Here is a 21,024-nt window from a genome sequence, read left to right on the forward strand (position 1 = left end):
TAATGTCTGATTACATTCTTGCATTTCCTCACTATTCTAATCTTCAGTTTTTTAATGCTAAGTGCTAGCCATGTGATTGTGCTGACAATGGAATGACAAATGAGTGGAGAATACATCTGGTGTCAGATGATCCCTAGTCACTTCTAAGTGAGGCATGCAAAAAATATTTTTGTACATGGATCTGGAAGTACTCATTGCCAATAGTTCCTCTAATAGCTGGACATATTGGATACTATTCAAGTAACTTTTCCTTGGGGAGTAATAAAATCTTATGTCTGTGACCTAAAAAGCGTGAGGCAGAGGTGACATGCAGAACCATGGAAATTTAGCACATTGTGTGCAATTTACTCACATGGAATAAAATTAGATATGCCCACTATGCCATTCATGTTAGAGTCAAGAGAAAGGGAACTGTACCCAAATATGTCCCCAAATGTACTGAGGTCAACAGACTGAGGTTTCTCATGAAAGTTTGAGGTCAAGAAAGAACTGTGTAGAATTTCAATTGAGAAATCTATTGCTTGAGTAGCACAAAGAACAGGCTCCTTAAAACACACACACACACACACACACACACACACACACACACACGCACGCACCAGAAGACCAGGATAAAACTGTCTTTAAGTACAAAGGAGCCACAGAAAAAATATAAGGAGCAAGTTGTCTTGTCTGAGATTGCACTGATTGAAATTAGTTCAATCTACAAGTTTCTAGGGCATGAGATTATGGGAGAAAAGAGAAGGGAAAGAACATTTTGCAGACTTTTTTGCTACTTTGCACATTATCTTCCTTTCAATTTTCTCTGAATGTGTTTCATTACTTACCTCTACTCTCAACAAAGAGGTGAGGAAAGATGAGAAGGAATTTAGAGATGTGGACAATATTCTAGAGTAGATTCTGCATACTCTCATGCTTCTCCACTCACCCACAGTAAAGTGTAATAGCAAAAGTAAAGGATTCAATACTAGAAATATAGTCTTCAAAGTCAAAACTGTGAGTAAATATAGTTTGTGATACTTACAAGATCCCAGCAATCCATGTTAACCATTGATCAACCTATCAACAAGAATTAATTTGGATCCTTAACATTAGTCAACAGAGGACAAAACTCCTACCAAAAATTTAGCCCCATGAACTATCTATAACTTATCAAGCCATGGGCTTGGAGAGGTAAGGGACAGAGAAAGTTTTTGTAGGATAAGTAATATGACACACTGTGTGATTTAGAAATTTCCTCCTTCCCACACATAAACCTAGTTAAATAAAAATTTTATTGCCCCAATCTTTGTGGCAAACAACACAGGCAGAATTTTATATCTCCAGAAGCAGAATCAAGACCCAAACCTTTAGTAATATCATCCAAGATCAAGAGTCAGGTTGTCAACCTGTATAACTCTTTCAATAGATTAATATTAAGCATCATTATTTAAAGTGCATATAGGGCAGCCCCGGTGGCGCAGCGGTTTAGCACCGCCTGCAGCCCAGGGTGTGATCCTGGAGACCTTGGATCGAGTCCCACATCAGGCTCTCTGCATGGTGCCTGCTTCTCCTTCTGCCTGTGTCTCTGGCTCTCTCTCTCTCTCTCTCTCTCTCTCTCTCTCTGACTCTATGAATAAATAAATAAAATCTTAAAAAAAATAAAGTGCATATAGTATTTTCAGTGAGACTACATTATAAAGTATCTCACTATAAGTGTTTAGTTATACCAGAGGGCTAATAATTTCTCCCAAATATATATAGTGCTGAATGATACATTTTTCTCTGGTACATATAAACCTATATTATTTTTGCTGATTTCTCCATACCAGTAATAGAAAAGGACCTGTCTCAGTCAATTAGAAGGAGCCCATTTCTAATTTCTTCTTTTTTCATTTCTAATTTCAATTTCGAAATTAAATCTTGATTTTACATATTGATATATTAATCGATAGTTTTTATAAATACCACCGTTAATAGCTATCAGTTAGCTAATTGTGACCAAAAATCAATGAAGTAGTAGCTGTGTTAATGAAACCTGTCTGACCCTAATGATCTATTTAACTGATAGTGGATGTACATAGCTGTGGGTATAAGAATATCAAACTACTATTGTTTGAACCTAGAAAAAAAGTAAACTATGTCTTTGCCTACAGGCTATTTGTTTTTTAACTTTTTAAAAATATGCCAACTATCCCTAACAATGACCCTGACATAAGATAATTTACAAGTAGCTAATTGATTAGCTTGATAAATCAGATGGCTAGTAGGCAGTAGCAAGATCTCATGAAAGTTTCTGAATATATAGTTTTTTTTTCTCCCTTCTCCTTCTGCCTATATCTGTAGCAGATTCAGTTCCTGAGATTTAGAAGAGTACTGAGTTCTTTTGAGAAAGTACATACATCCTATTAGAGCAATTTCTTGGGGCTGCCATTCTTCTTGCTTCTATTTTATTGCTTTATTTCTTTCTTCAGTTTACTTTTTTGGTTTGTAATAAGCATCCTGTTTTCATGTCACATTTGTAGATGCTTTTCTACTTTTCTAAATGCACTGTAATTTTGGTTTATACAACTGCCCCTGGGCAGCCCTGGTGGCTTAGCGGTTTAGTGCTGCCTTCAGCCTGGGGTGTGATCCTGGAGACCGAGGATCGAGTCCCACATCGGGCTTCCTGCATGGAGCCTGCTTCTCCCTCTGCCTGTGTCTCTGCCTCTCTTTCTGTGTCTCTCATGAATAAATAAATAAAATCTTTAAAAAAAAAATACAACTGTCCCTGAAAGAAATTTTTTAATTGAATTTTCTTTCCTTTTGATAGTTTAGGTAGTCACCTTCCTTGTCTCCTATTGGCTAGAACTTTCTTCATTCTCTAATATGCACACATCCCAAAGAGGGCCTAGTGACAATGCATTTCCTTTCTAGGATATTTCCCAATCTCTGTCAACTGCCAGTATAGGCAAAAGAAAAAAGATTCTTTGCAGTTGTACTTAAAATGTAAAAAATGAATTTATACCAACTCAAGCACCCCTACTAAAACTATGTTCAAGGGGATTTTTTTCTTTACCAATTGTGAAGATCACAAGTAGATTAAATGTAATTGGCTTTATTTTGTGTCTGATAATTTGGCATGGTTTCACAGCCTTGTCTAGAGAATCAGAATGCTATCAGAACCAGGCCTCTGGTCTTTTCTGTCATTAGAAGTTACTCCAAACCAAAATCTGCAAAGAAATAACTTAATGACCTTTTATTTAAGGGATATTTTATATTTTTAATGTGGAAAAAAAGAGCCTTTTCAGGGATTCCTGGTACTCAGTTGCTAAATTTGCCTGAATAAGTCAAAGCAAGATTTAATGAATATTCATGTGTTCTGTGGATTTAGGGATTTTTTTTAAAGTTTCCTTATTATCTCTTCATGGTAACAAGCTTTTTAAAATGGATTCTGAAGGTTTCTAAAATGTCCCCCACAAAACCACAGCTCTACCATGGCAAACACCACTGCCTGTCAGAGACTACACTAGCTATAGACCAGCAATGTCTTAACATGATACCTGTTTCTGCTTAGTTTATTTGGAACTTTTCCAAACCTAAACACCCTGATTGGTCTCTAACTCAAGGGCAGCAAACTTTCTCTGTAAAGGTCCAGATAGTAAATATTTTTGGCTTTGTGGGTCATATATGGTCTCTGTTGCATCATATTCTTTTTTTCACAACCCTTAAAAAAATTATTCCTTGCTCACAGACCATACGAAAACAGGACATGTTCTTAATGGATCAGGCACTAGTTTACAGTCATTGAATGCAGACATGCAACCTGGGGGTAAGAAAGAAATTATTTGGGGCACTTGCTGCATGGAAGCCAGCAACAACTCCCTGGCTAAAGATTAGCAAGTAAAAAATATTAACTCTACCTGTTTGGTCTCTTGTTAGTTTACTTATATTTTCCATGATGGCTAAGTACTGTTTTTTTTTTCTCAAAGATAAAAAACATAAAATAAATACCTAAAAAGGGAGGAAGCAATGGGGGAAAAGGGAGACAGATGAAAGAGGAAGGGACAGCAAGAGAGGGAAAGGCAGAAAGAGTGAGCAAGAAAGCAAAAGGGAAGATAAAAGGACAAGAAGGGGAGAGAAGACAGAAAAACAAAGAGAGAGGTAGAGAGGAGTAGGAGGTGAGGGGGCAGAAAAACATAGAAAAACAGAGAGAGAGCCAGAATACGGAAGCTAGTGCACAGTCTCTCCTTCTTTTCCTTAGAGCCAGGCAGCTCTTAGAGGCACCTCCCCAGCTGCTTTCAAACATTGAGGTTGCTGCCCAGCCACTGATCACCATCCCAAGAAGTGAAATGTGGGCTCCACATCTGAAAACTTCCACTTGGTTTTTCACCAAGTGAAATGGAACACGAAATTCAGGGCCCAACCAAATGGCTCATGTTTTCTTTGGGACACTTGGTCCGTGTCTACCCAGGGAAAATTTTGATGTACTGACTGACTCCAGTGCATATGATTAATGTATATATAGGGCAAACCAGGATAATTCAGACCTTTTTTTCTTCCACGGCAGGTTTTCAGCCGGAATTATCTGGATGGTTGCCTCAACTCTCCACTAGGCTTTGCCAGGATAAGCACAGCCAGTGTAGTATGCAGGAGACAGGGACCACTCCCTCTATCCAAGGCTCCCTTCAACACCCACACCCTGTGCAGCTGAGCATAGTGGGATCTGTCCTGACAATCATTCCTTCTGGGACCAAATGCAAATTCTGTCTAATGAATTTCTAAGAAGCCTCCCAAACCCTAAATGTTGCATTTGGCTTAGCTGTCAAATGGCAAAATAGAATAGACAGATGAAGGAGGAGAACCATACAAATGGGAGGAAAAATTGTACCCTGTTCCCTTCCCCATTCAGGAAAGAAGATAGCAAAAGCCAGAGCCCAGAAATCCCAATCAAATTAATTGGTATGTATGTGTATAGTTTCTCTCAAGACTGTGGACACCTGGGCTATGATTTTTTTCTTTAAATAGAGATATGTATAGAGAGACATATATTTTGTTTTTTAAAATACAGTTAAAAAGTAAATTAGACTACATCTCAAACAGAAAAAGTGTGGCTCATAGAGGCATAGTTTATGTGACATATGTGCTCCTGACAAGATTTGTACAGATCATTTTTAAAAATTAAATGAAAAGCTGCAATTAATGAAGGGAAGAATACTACTTGAAATAACCCATTGGTAAATTATTTTGTAAAGAATTCCTCTGTAAAATTAATAATTAACTCATAATTTACCTGGAAAACTGTATTTTCATGGACTCCTGCACTTATGCCATAATTCTGGGTTTGGGTTTTGTTCTGTTTTGCTTTGCTTTGTGTGGAGGGAAGGTGAAAATAATAACGGGAAAATGCATGATAGTTTATTTTACTGTATCTTACAGATCCTACCTCTAATGATGAAGCTTCTCACATAACTTCTTTCTTTTTGGGAGCAGAGAGAAAGGAAGAAAATGAAGAGTCAGAGCTGTTGATACATTGGGATAAAATTTTTCCACTCTATTGAAACTTTCTACCTTTCCTTCCATTCTGTTTCACCAGTTCTCTAAGTGATAATTACAGAGTGATAACTTCCCCCATTGATGCTTATGTGGTGTTTTCATTTTTCTTTGTTTCTTGTAGTTGTTTTTACTGATTTTATTTACTTTTATTTTTTATAGATTTCAATGCTGATTTTTCCCTGAATACATAATCTCTTTCAATTCTTAAGAAGTTCCGTTTCCCCTTAGAAGTTGCCTTACTAATAGTCATTGTAACTACTGCATGAAAAAGTCCTAAAATGTATTAATTAAAAACCTAAACGATAGTAACCACAAATTGTTAAATGGGACATTCTATGTATCTCTTTTCAAAAGTTTTTTTTGTTTCTCTCTTGGGTGTGTAGGAAGTTTCCTCATTTTCACTTGTGAGAGTGTTCTTGCTGCCTGCTGGTGAAAATAAAATCCTGGAAAAGAGAGAGACCTGTAAAATATGCATCTGTAAAAGAAGTTTCTCTTTTCAAGTGGCTTGTATGGGACTGTTTGGTGGCCCCACACTATGTACTGGACGTGACTCCTTGAAAGCAGTCTGTAACCTTGGGCAAATTTGCAGTGACAAATGTTGCTATGCTTCTGTAAGCACTGCTTCTGCTAGAGGGCATTGTACATGAGACAAGGCCTTGTGCTCTACTTAGTAAAGACAGCTCTCTGTTGCCGCACCTGTGTCCAAGTCCCCATTTGTTAACACATGTGTGTGTTTCCCTTTTTGGCGGATAAGACTTGGGGAAGCATGATTGCAAAAAGATTATTCCACAGAATAAATAAATCTAGAGTTAGTTGAGTGTTTTTCCACCATGAAAGAACTATGACATAATCACCACACTCTCAGAATTGCTCCACAAAGTAAGGCAGAGACTTCTCAACTGATAGACTCCCACTTTACTGTTCATTCCACGCCATCCCCCACCTCTAACTTCACCCTTTTCTCTTCCCTGGAACAAAGAGCAGCTGGTTCAAATTAAACTCATGGGCACATACACACCACTTCCCTATCTCTCAGTTCAAGGGCAAAATGGAGAACCTAAGATTGCAAATAAGAAGAGGTATTCTGAGAAATGAGCTATGATTCTAGAAGAGATTTTCCACTATTTCCATCACAAATATTTTTGAAGTTGTTCATATCCATATACCCCCTGATTGCTTAGTAGTTTAAAACTAGGGGGAAAACCAAAGCAAACCCATAAATACAGTGACCCTTCATTTATTAAACAGCTCCATTTCTCTTTTCATCAATCCAATCATTACTTGTTCCCTTAGAGTACTAACCTGCAAGCCTGCCTTGAGTTAAATGATTAAATAAAAAATAGCTGAAATACACCTAAACTCTGAAAAAGTTAGAGTTTTGTATTAGTCATCAGAACACTGTAAGTAATGATGAGTGGAAAGAAAAAGTATAAGTGGAGGGATTTTTTTCATTGTTCTTTTTAAGGAGATGGACTTTATGAATATGCAACACAAGAAAAGAAAATGTGATGTACCTTAGTGAAAGACTGGCTTTTTGTTATATTAAAGTGCAAACCTAACTCTTTAAAGACTGGAAATGTCTTTGTTTTACTCTTTCTCTCTTTCTGTGATTTGTAGCATATGTTGAAGATCTCACAAGATGCGTTGAGCAAAGCAGAAGACTTATTATCGTGCTAACTCCAGACTATACTCTCAGACGAGGATGGAGTATTTTTGAATTGGAAAGCAAACTCCATAACATGCTAGTCAGTGGAGAAATCAAAGTGATTTTGATTGAGTGTACAGAATTAAAAGGAAAGATGAATTGCGTGGAAGTGGAATCACTAAAGCGCAGCATCAAACTTCTGTCCTTGATCAAGTGGAAGGGACCCAAGAGCAGCAAATTAAATTCTAAGTTTTGGAAGCAATTAGTATATGAAATGCCCATCAAGAAAAAAGAAATGCTTTCTCGGTGCCATGTTCTGGACTCTGCAGAACAAGGACTCTTTGGAGAACTCCAGCCTATACCCTCTATTGCCATGACCAGTACCCCTGCCTCTCTGGTGTCATCTCAAGCTGATCTCCCTGATTTCCACCATTCAGATTCAATGCAAATGAGACACTGTTGCAGAGGTTATAAACACAAGATGCCAACCACCACCTTGCCGGTACCTTCCTTAGGCAACCACCACACTTACTGCAACCTGCCTCTGACACTACTCAATGGACAGCTACCCCTTAATAATTCCCTGAAAGATACCCAGGCATCTCATAGGAACAGTTCCCTGCTACCTTTATCATCCAAAGAGCTTAGCTTCACCAGTGATATTTGGTAGTGAAAACTCTGAAGTCCTCTGAACAGCTATGGAGCATACAGAGTTTCTGCTTTGCCAAGCATAAAGTACACATAATAACACTGAGGTGCTGAAAAATTGTTCGAAGTAGAAGGCACAGAATCCGTTTTTTACTTAAAATTTTTGTTTACATTTCCAAAATAGGGGGAGGGAGGGAAAGAAGAACCTGCTTTTGTAGTATAGTACCTTTTTCAATGTATAGTTTTGATTTCTTCCTGAAAATAAAAATTTAAAAACCCTCTTGTTTTAGAGTAGATTTTTATGATACCGTTTGGACTGCAAACTTAGTAGATGAGGTATCTTCCCCATATTTATAAACATTTCAATATTTACATAGTATTTGTAATAAAGAAAACTTGAAGACTTTAATTGAGTTTGAAAATTCTGAACCATGTTTAAGGGGAAGAGAGAACTTCTATAGAATAACTGAAAAATCGGGAATTATCAAGAAAGAAGTGTTGAAGCACCCCATTTAGAAGATTGTAGAAGAAGATCAGTTTAAAAATGTGACTAAACTGTTTGGAACTTTTTCAACATAATGGACAACTTCTCTAGACTAAATCAACAGCTCATAATGACAGCTTATAGTTGTATAGGGAAGCACATCTTCTCTAGATAAACTGGTAGGTAGGCAAACAATATGCATTTCTTAAGCAAATAAATAGTCTGCTAGTTCTTTGAAGGTGATTTTAAAGAACTCTTAGGGCTTTCTAGCCTACTTCAAAAGTTTTACAAATTTGAAAAGACGTTTTAAGATACACATTTTATTGTTTGCTAATAATTCACATTTTGGATGTTTTTCCAAATGATCTCTTGTCCTGCTTTATACAAAGATGTGAGCATCTTCCTACTTTTTTTACAGCATCACTGGAGTTTGAATTTAAATAAATATTGACTGCAAGTGTCAGCAGTAGAAAAGATAGAAAACAACAATACCTACAGATGAAATGCAAAATGAGGGATCCCTGGGTGGCACAGAGGTTTAACGCCTGCCTTTGGCCCAGGGCACGATCCTGGAGACCTGGATCGAATCCCACGTTGGGCTCCCGGTGCATGGAGCCTGCTTCTCCCTCTGCCTATGTCTCTGCCTCTCTCTCTCTCTCTCTCTGTGACTATCATAAATAAATAAAAATATTTTTAAAAAATGAATTGCAAAATGATTCAAGTTTACTAGTGGTAGAGCACCAATTGCAGTGATTCTCATCTGAAATGTAGTTGTGAAACAGACTATTCTGTAGACATATAATATCTGCTTGGCCATGTGCGCAAAGTTCCTGCAGAAGTATCTCTATCCCTGGTGCTTCTAAGAGTCTATTTTATAGACTAAACTTCGCCACCCTCACATTATGACTGTGGCTGTACCACACCAGAAAAATCCCTTTGAATGATCTAAAATATTATTAATTTGCTGTAAGGATCGTGACCTTATTCTAGTGTTTATTGTGGATTATTACTTTGTGTTCTTTCCACTCAGTTTTGGTGTGTTCTCCACGAAGACGCCTGTGAGGACCAATTTTTAATCAAGGTTGATTCTGGCACCTTGCAAATGGTTCATAAATCATGTTTTTGGACAAATATAAATAAGGACTGATGTACACCGTGTGTAAAAATGAAGAATTTGCCCAGCCCTTATAAATGTGAAACTCAAATGTATACAAAATATTAAATAATGTTTTCATTATTTCTTTCAACCTCTTTACATTATTGATTCCCTGTGATCCATGGGTTTTGTTTAAAGAACTTGTTTCTCCATCACTTTTCTATATCCAGCTGCTCAGAAAATGCATTGTGCACCAACCATATGTAAAAGCTTAGCTGTGATACATGTTCATTTCATAGTGGGACAATTAGTTGCTGCTCCTTTGAAAAGTCCTGTTCAACATGTATAGGTGTTTCATAGATGTATTGTTTCCACGGAGAAAGGTGATTTTGCATCTGTAAAAAAATATACAGGTATTTCGAAATGGAGATTTATCAATTCCAAACTGTTTTCCAAGTGTTATAAAGTTGTATATACTCTTCATTGTTCTTTAATGATATGTGTAATTACTAAGTTAATAACCTGCATGAAATGAGTAGTATACCTGTTTAAGTGACCAATTGTACTTTTTATTATTTTGTTTTTCACAGAAGCTTAGATTAATTCAAATAGAATGTTCAGTGGTATTTTTAAACTAATAGTTCTGTATTGAGCATGCCAGTTCTGAAAATATGACATGGGTCTCTCTGCTTCCTTTATTTACAATGATTAAACGTGGGTAGCAATTTGAGTTGGCTGGCCACAATGTGTCCTTTCACTACCAGTAAGTACTCAAAAACAGAGCATTCACACTTGTGCTGGGGAACTTGACAAGAAACCTTTTCTACCATTTTCAGGAACCAATGTGTACACTATCTATAAAAATTTATTTCTAGATGGCAATTCAAAATTTGATTTTCATCTGAGATTTTTTAAAGATATAGCCCATAGGGTATAATAAGCATTTAGTCTAGAACATAATATATTCTTCCACTACTTTTCACAGTAAGAAAAACTTTCTTCTCAATTTTTCACTAAAATGAATTTGAAAATTTAGAAATATACTAGTGCAATTAGTTCCTATATGTTCTTAGCAAATTTATTTAGCTCATCCATCAACAGTATACATGCTTTTAAAAATTGAGGCTATTTTAAGATAAGAAAAATTCTGAAAATGTCACAAATTTTGAGACAAATGAGAAATTCACAAAAGCAATAGATACATAGGAAGCGAAAGCTGCATTAAGAATAAACAGTGCTCAGGAGAAAGTCAACATGTACATAGTTTTAATTTGACAAAATATAAAATCTGTCAGGTTTGGTAATCTGTGAACTCCAATCTAACTATGGAGATTCTGAAAAGTAGCTGGACGGTTCCTAAAAAGAAGGAAGAAGGTATGTCTCCTCACCCCCTCAAAGCCTTGATGAAATTAGATCCAAATCCATTTGGCTTTCAATCACTCTCATTAAAAAAAAATGGGTACAAAGAAACCTGTGGGCTTATGGTAAGGCTTGACCCTAAGGTAGTATCATGTGAAAGTTTGATACTTTGAGTATTGGTAGCTAATATTGCAGGGCTTAAAAGTAGGAAACAAATTGCAGTGAGAGGAGTAACAGTTTAGTTATGAAAGAGAAGTTTATAGAGGAGTTTCAAGAGGGCATGGAAATTATTAATTTCCTATGGATTACTTTTGTAACAAGTTGAAAAATAGCAGGTGTGAGAAAGAAGCAAATTCTGGCAAAAAAAGGAGACTCTATGACCCACTTAGTAATTGAAGGGCTTACAAGAGTATAGAACCACTGATTTCAAGCATTTATTGCACTTTGGCATTTTATTTTTAAATAAATTATTTGGTTTTCACCAAGTGTTTTCTAGAAAATTAAATGACCATGGGAAATACCCTTAAAATTGTACATATAAATCTTTATGCTCCTTGAATTAATTTCCTAATGTGAGGTAGTGAACTGATAAAACCAGAGTGAAGTTAAGGCAGAACATAATTCCATAGTGACCAGTTAAGATTGAACACTTGCAATTGTTGTTGCTCTTTTCTGGGAGAGAATTTCATGTTGAAAATTGTCTGGCTCAAATTTCTCTATTACTCATGCATTTTTGTTCTAAGATCTCTGATAGGAGGTTACAGTGTTGAATATTAAGGCTCTCTGATGAATGTATGGGGCTAATGAACAATAAGCATTAGCTTCAAACCTCTTCATATAAAACTTACCTTTTTTAGAACTGAAATCAGTCATAAGCAATTTAAGATTATTCAGGATTCTATTTAATTACTGTGAGATCAGAACTTATAAAATCACCTGCACGCATCTAAACTTGTCTTCTCAAATATTCACTGCTGTTTGATCAATCATATTTTCTCCAGATAGTACTAAAGTCAATCATGAATATTAATTGAGTGCCCACTGTATACTGCCCATTACATAAAGTATAATAGATACATTTTTAAAAACTTGAAGTCCCTGTTTTCAAATAGTGTACACATATATGCACAAAGAAAGGGGTATTTGCAAAACACATTCCAGTGTAGGGAAATTAATATTTTACATGCAGAATAGATAAGTGAGATAGGATGATCCAGTCCCAAACTGAGCAAGAAATGAGTTTGGAATAGAAAGAACAGTAGTGAAGAAAGGCAGTTTCCTAAGTGCAGAGAATAACACATGTGAAGATTCAGGAGAAAATAAGCAAGTCCTGTTTAGCTGATAACAATTCTATTTGGCTAGCAAGAACAGAAATCTGTGTGAAGGCATAATCAGAAATAAGCATAGGAGAGGTGCTAGAACATTCATGTTGTAGCAAATGCAGGAAAAAATAAATAGGGGAAGAGAAACGTGGCAGGAAGACCAGTTGGGATGCTACTGTCATAGTCCACATATGAGGTGATGAAAGATGGAGAGTGGTGAACTGGATACTCTCAGAGAGGGAAAATCTGAGAAGAAAGAGGAATAGGCAGGATGTGGTGATGTGAAAAGTTGAAAATTTTAAAAGTCAATAAAGACTTCAAGGATCATGAAAGTTAGTTGCACCAAAGGTATTTAACTTACTTTCTTTTTAAGATTTTATTTATTTATTCATGAGAGACACACAGAGAGGCAGAGACACAGGCAGAGGGAGAAGCAGACTCCATGCAGGGAGCCCAATGTGGGATTCGATCCCTGGCCTCCAGGATTACAACCCAGGCAGAAGGTGGCGCTAAGCCGCTAAGCCACCGGGGCTGCCCATAACTTATGTTCTTAATTGAGTGTCCTGACACCATAAAGACAAGAATAAAGACAACACAATGATAAGTGTATTTGCTACTGGAACAACTGCTGAAGTGTTTGCAGGAGAATAATGATCAGAAAAGACAAAGTACTGCTGCAAAGCTGATTTAGAAATGAATAATTACATTCACTCCACTACATATAATCTCAAATTCTCAAAGAAGGAATTGATGGAGTTTAGTTCTTTGAGTCTGATCTATCTACTGATGCTATTTAAGTTCTTCACTCCACTTTGGAGTAAAGAATTATGATCTGAAAATAAAGAATTATGATATGAAAATAAAGGCATTGAGATGGTTCAATCAGAGAGAATTCCAAAAGGCAGGGATTGAGGGTGTTTGTCACTAGAGAAACTGGACAAGGTTTACAAAGAACACAGAGGGATATGTTGCAGTTTGTTGTTGGAGTGGTGGGAGGAAGCACATGGAGTGGCCCAGGGAAGAACAATAAAGAATGAACAACCATGTAAAGCTTGAGCCCAAAGAGCCAAATTTTTACCAAAATTGAATGTGGAATGGTTACCATCTTTAAAATTATGAGGAAAATTTTTACAAAAGGACATTGTATCAGGGAGAGTTGATAACTGTTGTTAAAGGACAACACTCTAATCCCTACAGCCTAACACAATAAAATTCACTGCCTGCTCATATCACAATCTAATGAGGATTGGAGGGACTCATGGAAGAGGCTGTGCTCCACAATCATTCAGAGATAAGCTCTTTTTGTTTCTTTGATGTCATCTAGGTCCAAAGAGTTCTCTCCATTCAGCCAGTAGATTGCTAAAAGAAGAGGGCTTGGAGGTCGGCACAAAATAGCCCATAAAATCCACTCACGTTAAAGTGTGAGGGAATATAGTCTAGATGCTCAGAAGGAAAATGAAATGGAATTTAATGAACAAATGAACAGTTTCAATTAGTAAGATGTTGAGTAATTCTTTTCCACAATGCCAGAAGATGAAATAAAAGAATAGGAAAGTCTTAGGAAGGAGAACTTTTACCATCAGAAGCAGAAAATACCAGAATACATAGAGTTTCTGAAGACCAGTGGCCACGTATAATTCCTTGCCATAGTTCAATTATCCAAGACAGTGCTGGTCACAGAGTAGGTGCTCACATCACATGTATTGGTTAACAGGACAAATGAATTTGGGAGCATCTGTGAGGCTTTAATTCCCAGATTCCTCAAAAAATATGAGAGATATTTTGTCATTTGTTTCTTTCAGCAAGCAGTTTTGTTTATTATTTTCATTTTAAAATAAAAGATGAATTAGATTATCTCTTTATGTCCTGTCTAGGTCTAGGAATTTAGGATCCTAAGTCAATTTGTGGTTGGAGATCAAAGTTTCTTAAGCATTTTGCCAGTCAAACAAATCATTCTTCCTTAGAGCATCCAGACAATTTTAGTTCTATGAAACCACCCAATGGAGTTCATTGCTCCTAACCACATAGATTTTTTTGTAAATATGTACTTTACATACTGACTTACTGCCAACAAAAAACACTGCCTCTCTTTTTTGCAAAGGGTACTTTTATGCCTATAATTATCATATTGGGTAGAATAATAGGGATTAGATTAATATCTTTTACTGAGCACAGGATGTGCCACAGTAGCAGTTCCACCAATGAATTCAGGATGCAGAAATATCCAAATTTCTTTCCTCTCTGACATATTTTCTATACAGCCAATACATTGTGAGTATTCCCAGACTTCTTGACAAAGGAGATATGCAAAATAAACAGAAAAAAATTAGAATGATATTCATTTTCATTCATTTTCATCTTGGGCAAATTACTTAACCTTCTATGCCTCTATTTTCTCACCTGTGAAATGGGTATAACAACTATATATGTATAGTTGTTATATATATATATATATATATATATATATATATAACTATATATGTGTGTGTATATATAGTATGTATATATATGCATATATGTAGTAGTTGTGAACAATATAATGTATGTAAAGTGTTTAGAAGAATGTCTGACACAAAATAAGCACTACGTAAGAGTTACTGTTATAAATATTTTTTGTAAAAATGACACTGCTGACCCACTATCTGTGGGAAATGCATTTTTATTTTACTTTCCAAGTGGTAGAAATTGACTGTTCAGTTTCTTGCGTGACTGCCTGTAGGACCAAGGACACTCATTTTCCAGACAGCTGGCTGAAGCTAGAGGTGCATTCTGTGGCCATGGAACAGATCAGAGCTAACTGGCCCATACAAGGAACAAACCTACAGTAACTTTGACCTCATTACTAATGTGTTCAGAACTAGACAAAAAACAGGACTCTCAGAACATGGATTACTCAGATTTGCTGTCCATGTTAATCAAAGTCCCCAGATGATTGCTTGATATTCTCATTCACTTTAGCTAGGTTTACATAAGACCAAAGCATCTGGATCAGAAGTGAAAAAATACAGATGTTTAAGCCACATGATAGGAAACATCCAGATGTCTCAAATTTGGATTTGTCATTTTGTTCTTTGTTTTAAAATAAGGAGAAGCCAAAAGAAAAAAAAATTCAACATGGTTTGTCTTTTTCCTTAACCTGAGTAAAATCAAGCTGTTTTTATGTTATAGAAATTTAAAATGCCCAAAAGTTGATTAGACAATTTATTGATAATATCACTAGATTGTGTTTTAAGAGCAGATTTTTAGGGACGCCTGGGTGGCTCAGGGTGTGAGCCTTCGACCTCAGGCGTGATCCTGGGGTCCCAGGACAGTCTCACATCGGGGTCACTGCAGGGAGCCTGCTTCTCCCTATGCCTGTCTCTGCCTCTGCATGTGTGTCTCTCATGAATAAATAAATAAATCTTTTTTTAAAAGAGCAGATTTTAAAAATTTACATTAAGAAGACATCCATGAATAGCACTTGTGAGAAGCGATTGCTTTCAGAGTAAGACAGTATTTTGGAAGATTTGATCATAATGAATTATCTGGGGAAACGTGGCTAGGAGAATTTGCTGAAGAAACTTCTCAGACATATTATTTCCTAAGATCTGAGCTCAACTGAATGAGTAAGGAGTTAAATCCAAAAGGATACATATAAAATCTTTTCTTCTGTTTATGAAATCATATTTGGTCTCTGGAAAGCAATGGAGAGAGTTGACTATCAGCATAAATAAAATAGCCATTCATGGAGTACGATTGGAAAGAAAACAAAATTAATGAAGAATTCTCTGAAATGCCTCTAATTAATCTTCTAAAATAATTTTAAATAAGTGAAATCATGATCTTTCCAGGGTGTTACCACAGTCTGGCCCTTATGATTCCACCAAATTTCTCTATCAGGAAGCAAAGCACATTTACTAAACACTAATTCAGGTATTCTAATATTAGAACTGGATGGGGCCTTCAAGGTGATCTATTTCAATCCCTTTATTTTACTTATTGGAAAACTGAGGCCCAGAATGTAAGTGACTTGTTCAAGTGACATGAAGTACAAAAGCATACAATTATGAGGCAATTGATGGATAGATGAGGTACAAGTAAGCAGAGGCAGGAGGGACAATTCTGGCATTTGTGAAGGCACTGGGCACAGAGAATATTCTGGGAATATGCTGAAGATAAGAGAGGGAGTTGGGTGAACCCCAAGCCAAGAATCCAACATCAGTAAGCTTGACTTATTAATAATTTTGCTAATATACACATTATTTAACACAAATGACAGCCTTTTGTGATTATTCCATCTTCCGCTGTGGTTAAAAATCACTGAATATAGTGTTGTTTGTGACTTGGATCAATTCATTTGACAGATAAAGATATAAAGTTTTAAGTTTTACCCCCAAAGACTCAAATAAGGCATCAAAGAACTAAGCTCAGATTTGGGGACTTGGTTTTGATTATCAGGTAGTGCTCAATTGCATAAGCTCATGGCAAGCAAAACTACCTTCAGATCAAAGTGGGTCTTTCCAGGTCTCTAATACTGTCTTTGGCAATGTGTATGGAGAAAAGAAAAATCAACTGTTCTCAAATGCTTTGAAAGGGAAGGATAAAAATATTAGGAAAATATTCTGCACACCTGGGTTTCCCCAAGTAGAAAAATCTAAGAGTAATTTTCTCAGAGTTCCCTGGACTTTTCAAGAGTATGCCTATATAATGAAGAAAAGCCTAAATCAAGACATATAATTTTCAAGTCTTAAGATCAAAATCCATTTAATTGTCCACTGATTACAATTAACACATGATGACCAGGTAGATTTCAACTACCTGGAAATTAAAATGTGTGCATTAAAGAGAAATAGAGAATATCAGTATAGAATTCAGAGTTCAACTGTTGCACCATACCCAACTATTTATTATTTCAATTTAAAAACAGTAATGCTGCCAGTGGAAACAGAAAACAAGCTGTCAGCATTTTTCCTTAAGCATGATGGAACCACAAAGCCATAGAGAAGGCAGTAAAATTTGTCTAAAAAGCTCAATTTTTCAAGACAAGCCAGATAATTATGGGAGATATATTGTAAACTACTCATCTAATTTATTTTGCATTGATGCCAATTCACATGAAATTAGCTCTATTGGGATGAAAAATTTGTGGTTTTTTTTCCTTTTTCCTTGCCTTTCTTTTTCTTGCCCTTTTCTTTTCCCTTCCTTTCCCTTCCTTCCCTCCCCTCCCTTTCCCTTTCCTTTCCTTAAATGTGAGCAAACCCAGTTCTGAGTCACAATGTAGAGGATGAGGTCATTGATCTCTCTTTTTGCTTTTCAATTTCATTTATATCCCACAATGAATAAAAATCTCAAAGCCAAGGCTAAACTTTTTCTCTCTATTCATAGCATTTTAAACTCTATTTCTCTACTGTTGATTTCCTCTAATCTCTAAAAACATGGAATGCTCCAATTGGATGGGTCTTGAGAGATCATCTAATTTTCTTAATTTAAAGATGAGGAAACTGAGACTCAGAAAGGTTGAGTGACTTACCAAAAACCAGAGAACTTATTGGTGACACGGCCAAAGCTAGAATCCAAGATTCCTGATTGATCTCTCTTTCCAGTATCCCAATCATCTCCTCAGCAATTCATGGACTGGATTCTTAAGGTATTTATCTATCCTTTGCAGGTGGAGGGCAGCCAATGCCTTTCCAATTCATACAACTTTAAATATTTTCAAACACCTGTGAAATCCTAAAATGTTTAATCAAATACACTACATATGCAAAAGAACCAGAATCAATTGTGAAACTTCCACCACCACCACCACCACCACTTGTAAGACAGAAGATATATTAGTCTGAATGATGGAAGCCTAACTTACTATTAAATTTGGTCTTCATAGCCCAAACAATTTGAGGACATTTTCTAGATACTGTAAGATATTATCTGGATTTTACTATTCCATTTGAAATGAGTGTTTGGATATGAGAAGCATAATAAGCATCAACTTTGGAGCCAGACCATCTGGATTCAAATTCTGTATTTGAGTTTACTGGCTATTTCACTTGGGGGAAGTTATTTAAATTCTCAACACCCCAGTTTCCTCAGTGGTAAAATAGAGATGAGGTGGTAGTGATAACAGTAGTGTCCACTTTATAGGATTGTTGAGAAGTTTAAATAAGCTTGTAAAATTCTTGGAAGAGAACCTTGCATATAGTAAGTACCATAAAAGTTTTAACTGTTACTTGTATTTTCTTCCCTGGTGTATAGGGGGAAAAGTTGGCTCAGCAAATTAATGCCCAACTTTGAGCATTACTGAGACTATTTTAAAGGATTTTAACGATTAAATGTATGTAAGGAAGGGTGCTGTTAATGACTAGTTATATCTATTCATTGAAGCTAGATGAGCACATCCTTTCCTTGAAAATATCATCATGGTCTTTATTCCAATACTATTTTTTTCAAATATCATTATTTTTCAAATTGAAAAGTAATTCAGTCTTCTTGCTCATTCAGTAAATAGATCCTCCCACTATTCTTGAGTTAGTGAATTGTGATGTATCTCAACACTCCTTCGCCTCCCAAATAATAACAACCCTAGACATTTTTTAGAAAGAAGTTTTTTTTTTTTAACCTGTCAAGTCACTTGGATTTTCTACTCACGAAGATCTTAACAGGTTTTAAAGGACAAAACAATAAATAGGAAGTTCACCAGGTCAACAAGCCATTGTGTAGTTGTGGCTTTTAGGCAGTCACAAGTTGAAATGAGTCAATAATATGATGTAGCTACTTAGAAAGCAAATACAGTCTTAGAATAGAGCACTATACAAATAGAATGCCCAGTTCAAGGGAGGAACTCAGCACTAGTCAGACCACATCTGGTAGGCTGCCTTCATTTCTGGGCACCCACATTCTAATAGGAACTTTACCAGTCTAGAAAGATTTCAGAAGAAGATAGTCCAGATGGTAAAGTTTCTGAAATCATGCTATGGAGGGAAGATTGAAAAAACTGGAAGTGTATTTCCTGAAAGAAAGAAAATTTAGCCAAAATGTCATGTGGAGACAAAATTAGACATATTCAGTGTAGCCCCAAGGGGAGAACCAGATAATGAGTAGAGCTCATGAGGAGGCAAATTTAGGCTCAGGATCAGAAAGATCTGTCTAAGGATGCAAAATACCCACAAACAAAATGGGCTGTCTTGCAAAACAGTAAACTGTCACTGCAAAGTGTCAAAGACTGGAAGAATGCAGAAAGGATTTTTACTTTAAGTCTGGGGTTAAAATAATTGTTATCTGAGAATATTTCCAACTTGAATCTATGATTATGCTCAGATACGCTCAGATAGCTGAAATACACGTCTAGCTGATTTGTCTTTGAATCCACACTGAACACTACTATCTAATCTACTATTGCCAGACTAATCTCTTCCATTTTTATTTGCTGCTCCCCCCTTCTCCTCCCCTCTATTCCTTTCTCTTTTCATACCACACACACAAAGGCACACAGACTGACAGACACACACACACACACACACAATTGTTGAGCCATGTATGAAGTTCACTGTGTGTCAGCATGATACATACACTATATTCACACAGATACAAACGCACACACTTTATATATGACTCCTCTTGAATGGGGTCCAAATCTCTTTTCTGACATTTTGTACCTCCCTACAACCTGAACTCCTTTCTGGTGATATTATTTTTTCCTCTTTGCCAAAATATATTCTCCACTATTGAAGACATCCTAGCTATTTCAGATTTCTATTTTACCCCATGACTTTGTATGTACTGTACTTCTTCCTGAAATTTTCCCAGTCATTCCCTCCACAAAGTTAAATGGTACTGATACTTCAAGGCTGAATTCTTTTATTTTTTTTCCCAAGGCTGAGTTCTAACCTATCTTTTCCTGACTCTTTCTGTGGCTATTATAGCCTACACTTTGTCTCTTGTTTCCTCTGAATTTGTAAATATATCAATATCATAGTTTCAATCTCTAATTTTATGTAATCCACAGTTTTCCAAATGAGGAAATGATAATGCCTCCAAATAAAGTGACTTGTCTGAGCTAACCCAGCAAATTAGTAACAGACCCAGAAAGATAACAAACTTTACTCTTCTTGGGCTGGGTGTTTTAGTATGCAATATTTTTGTATCTAATCATTTCACCTTTTTAAATAATTCTGAATTCGTGGAAGATAAATACTACTCTGTATTAAAAATTTCTTTGTATTTTCAGAGGATTTACCACTTTGTTAGGCATATAGGTATTATTCAATAAATTCTTGCTGAAGTGAAGAAAACAAGTACAAATATCACACCCTTATAGAGCTTAAATTTTCACAGATATCCAATAAACTAGAAAAGAAGGCCTGGTTGAAAGAATAGTTTATCTGACTTGCCCTTCTACAAAACTTCCTTGCAAACCACCAAACTGACTTGAACTGAACAACGCTGACCTTAACATGTAGAACAATTTTGGAAACTGGATTCCTGTGTGTGGTGTGTGTTTAATGTACTTATTAGAAGGATCATCAGTCTTAAAACTAAGTCCTAGAAGCTTATATTCTTGTCCAGTCTAAGCAAATCCAAACCAAGTTGACCAAAACTAAGAACAGGATGACTGAGTTTAGGTGTTCAAAGCCACATTTGCCTAATGAACTCTCTTCATTGGATTTATACTTTTAAATGAAAATTTAAAACCCCATCTCTAGGAGTTAGAGATATTATTTTAAGTCATTGAAGGTCAGAAATCATTAGTTAACATGAAAATTAAAATCAATCAGTAGATATTAGTATCTAGTATATACGGAGCATTGTGCATATAAAGTATAAATCATGGCCCCCACTTTGTGATGTTAAATAAAAAATAAAATGTACCTAGTGTGAAATACAAGCACTTCATCTGTAAAAACTCCCCCTCCCCATCCAGTCGCCAAACCAAACATATGCATAGGAAATAGTATTGGGGAAGGGAATAACTTAAGAGCAG

General features: G+C 36.1%; 1 protein-coding gene across 1 annotated transcript in view; it reads left to right on the plus strand.

Moving 5' to 3' along the window:
• The window catches only part of IL1RAPL2 (interleukin 1 receptor accessory protein like 2), a 646,721-nt gene extending 638,892 nt beyond the window's left edge, over positions 1–7,829 (plus strand). Inside the window, exon 11 of the mRNA XM_041740456.1 lies at positions 7,132–7,829. Within this exon, the coding sequence (XP_041596390.1) occupies positions 7,132–7,829 (698 nt within the window). The remainder of the gene's footprint in view (positions 1–7,131) is intronic.
• Positions 7,830–21,024: the final 13,195 nt, after the last annotated feature.

The sequence above is a fragment of the Vulpes lagopus genome, chromosome X, assembly GCF_018345385.1.
Source record: "Vulpes lagopus strain Blue_001 chromosome X, ASM1834538v1, whole genome shotgun sequence".
Taxonomy (NCBI): Eukaryota; Metazoa; Chordata; class Mammalia; order Carnivora; family Canidae; genus Vulpes; species Vulpes lagopus.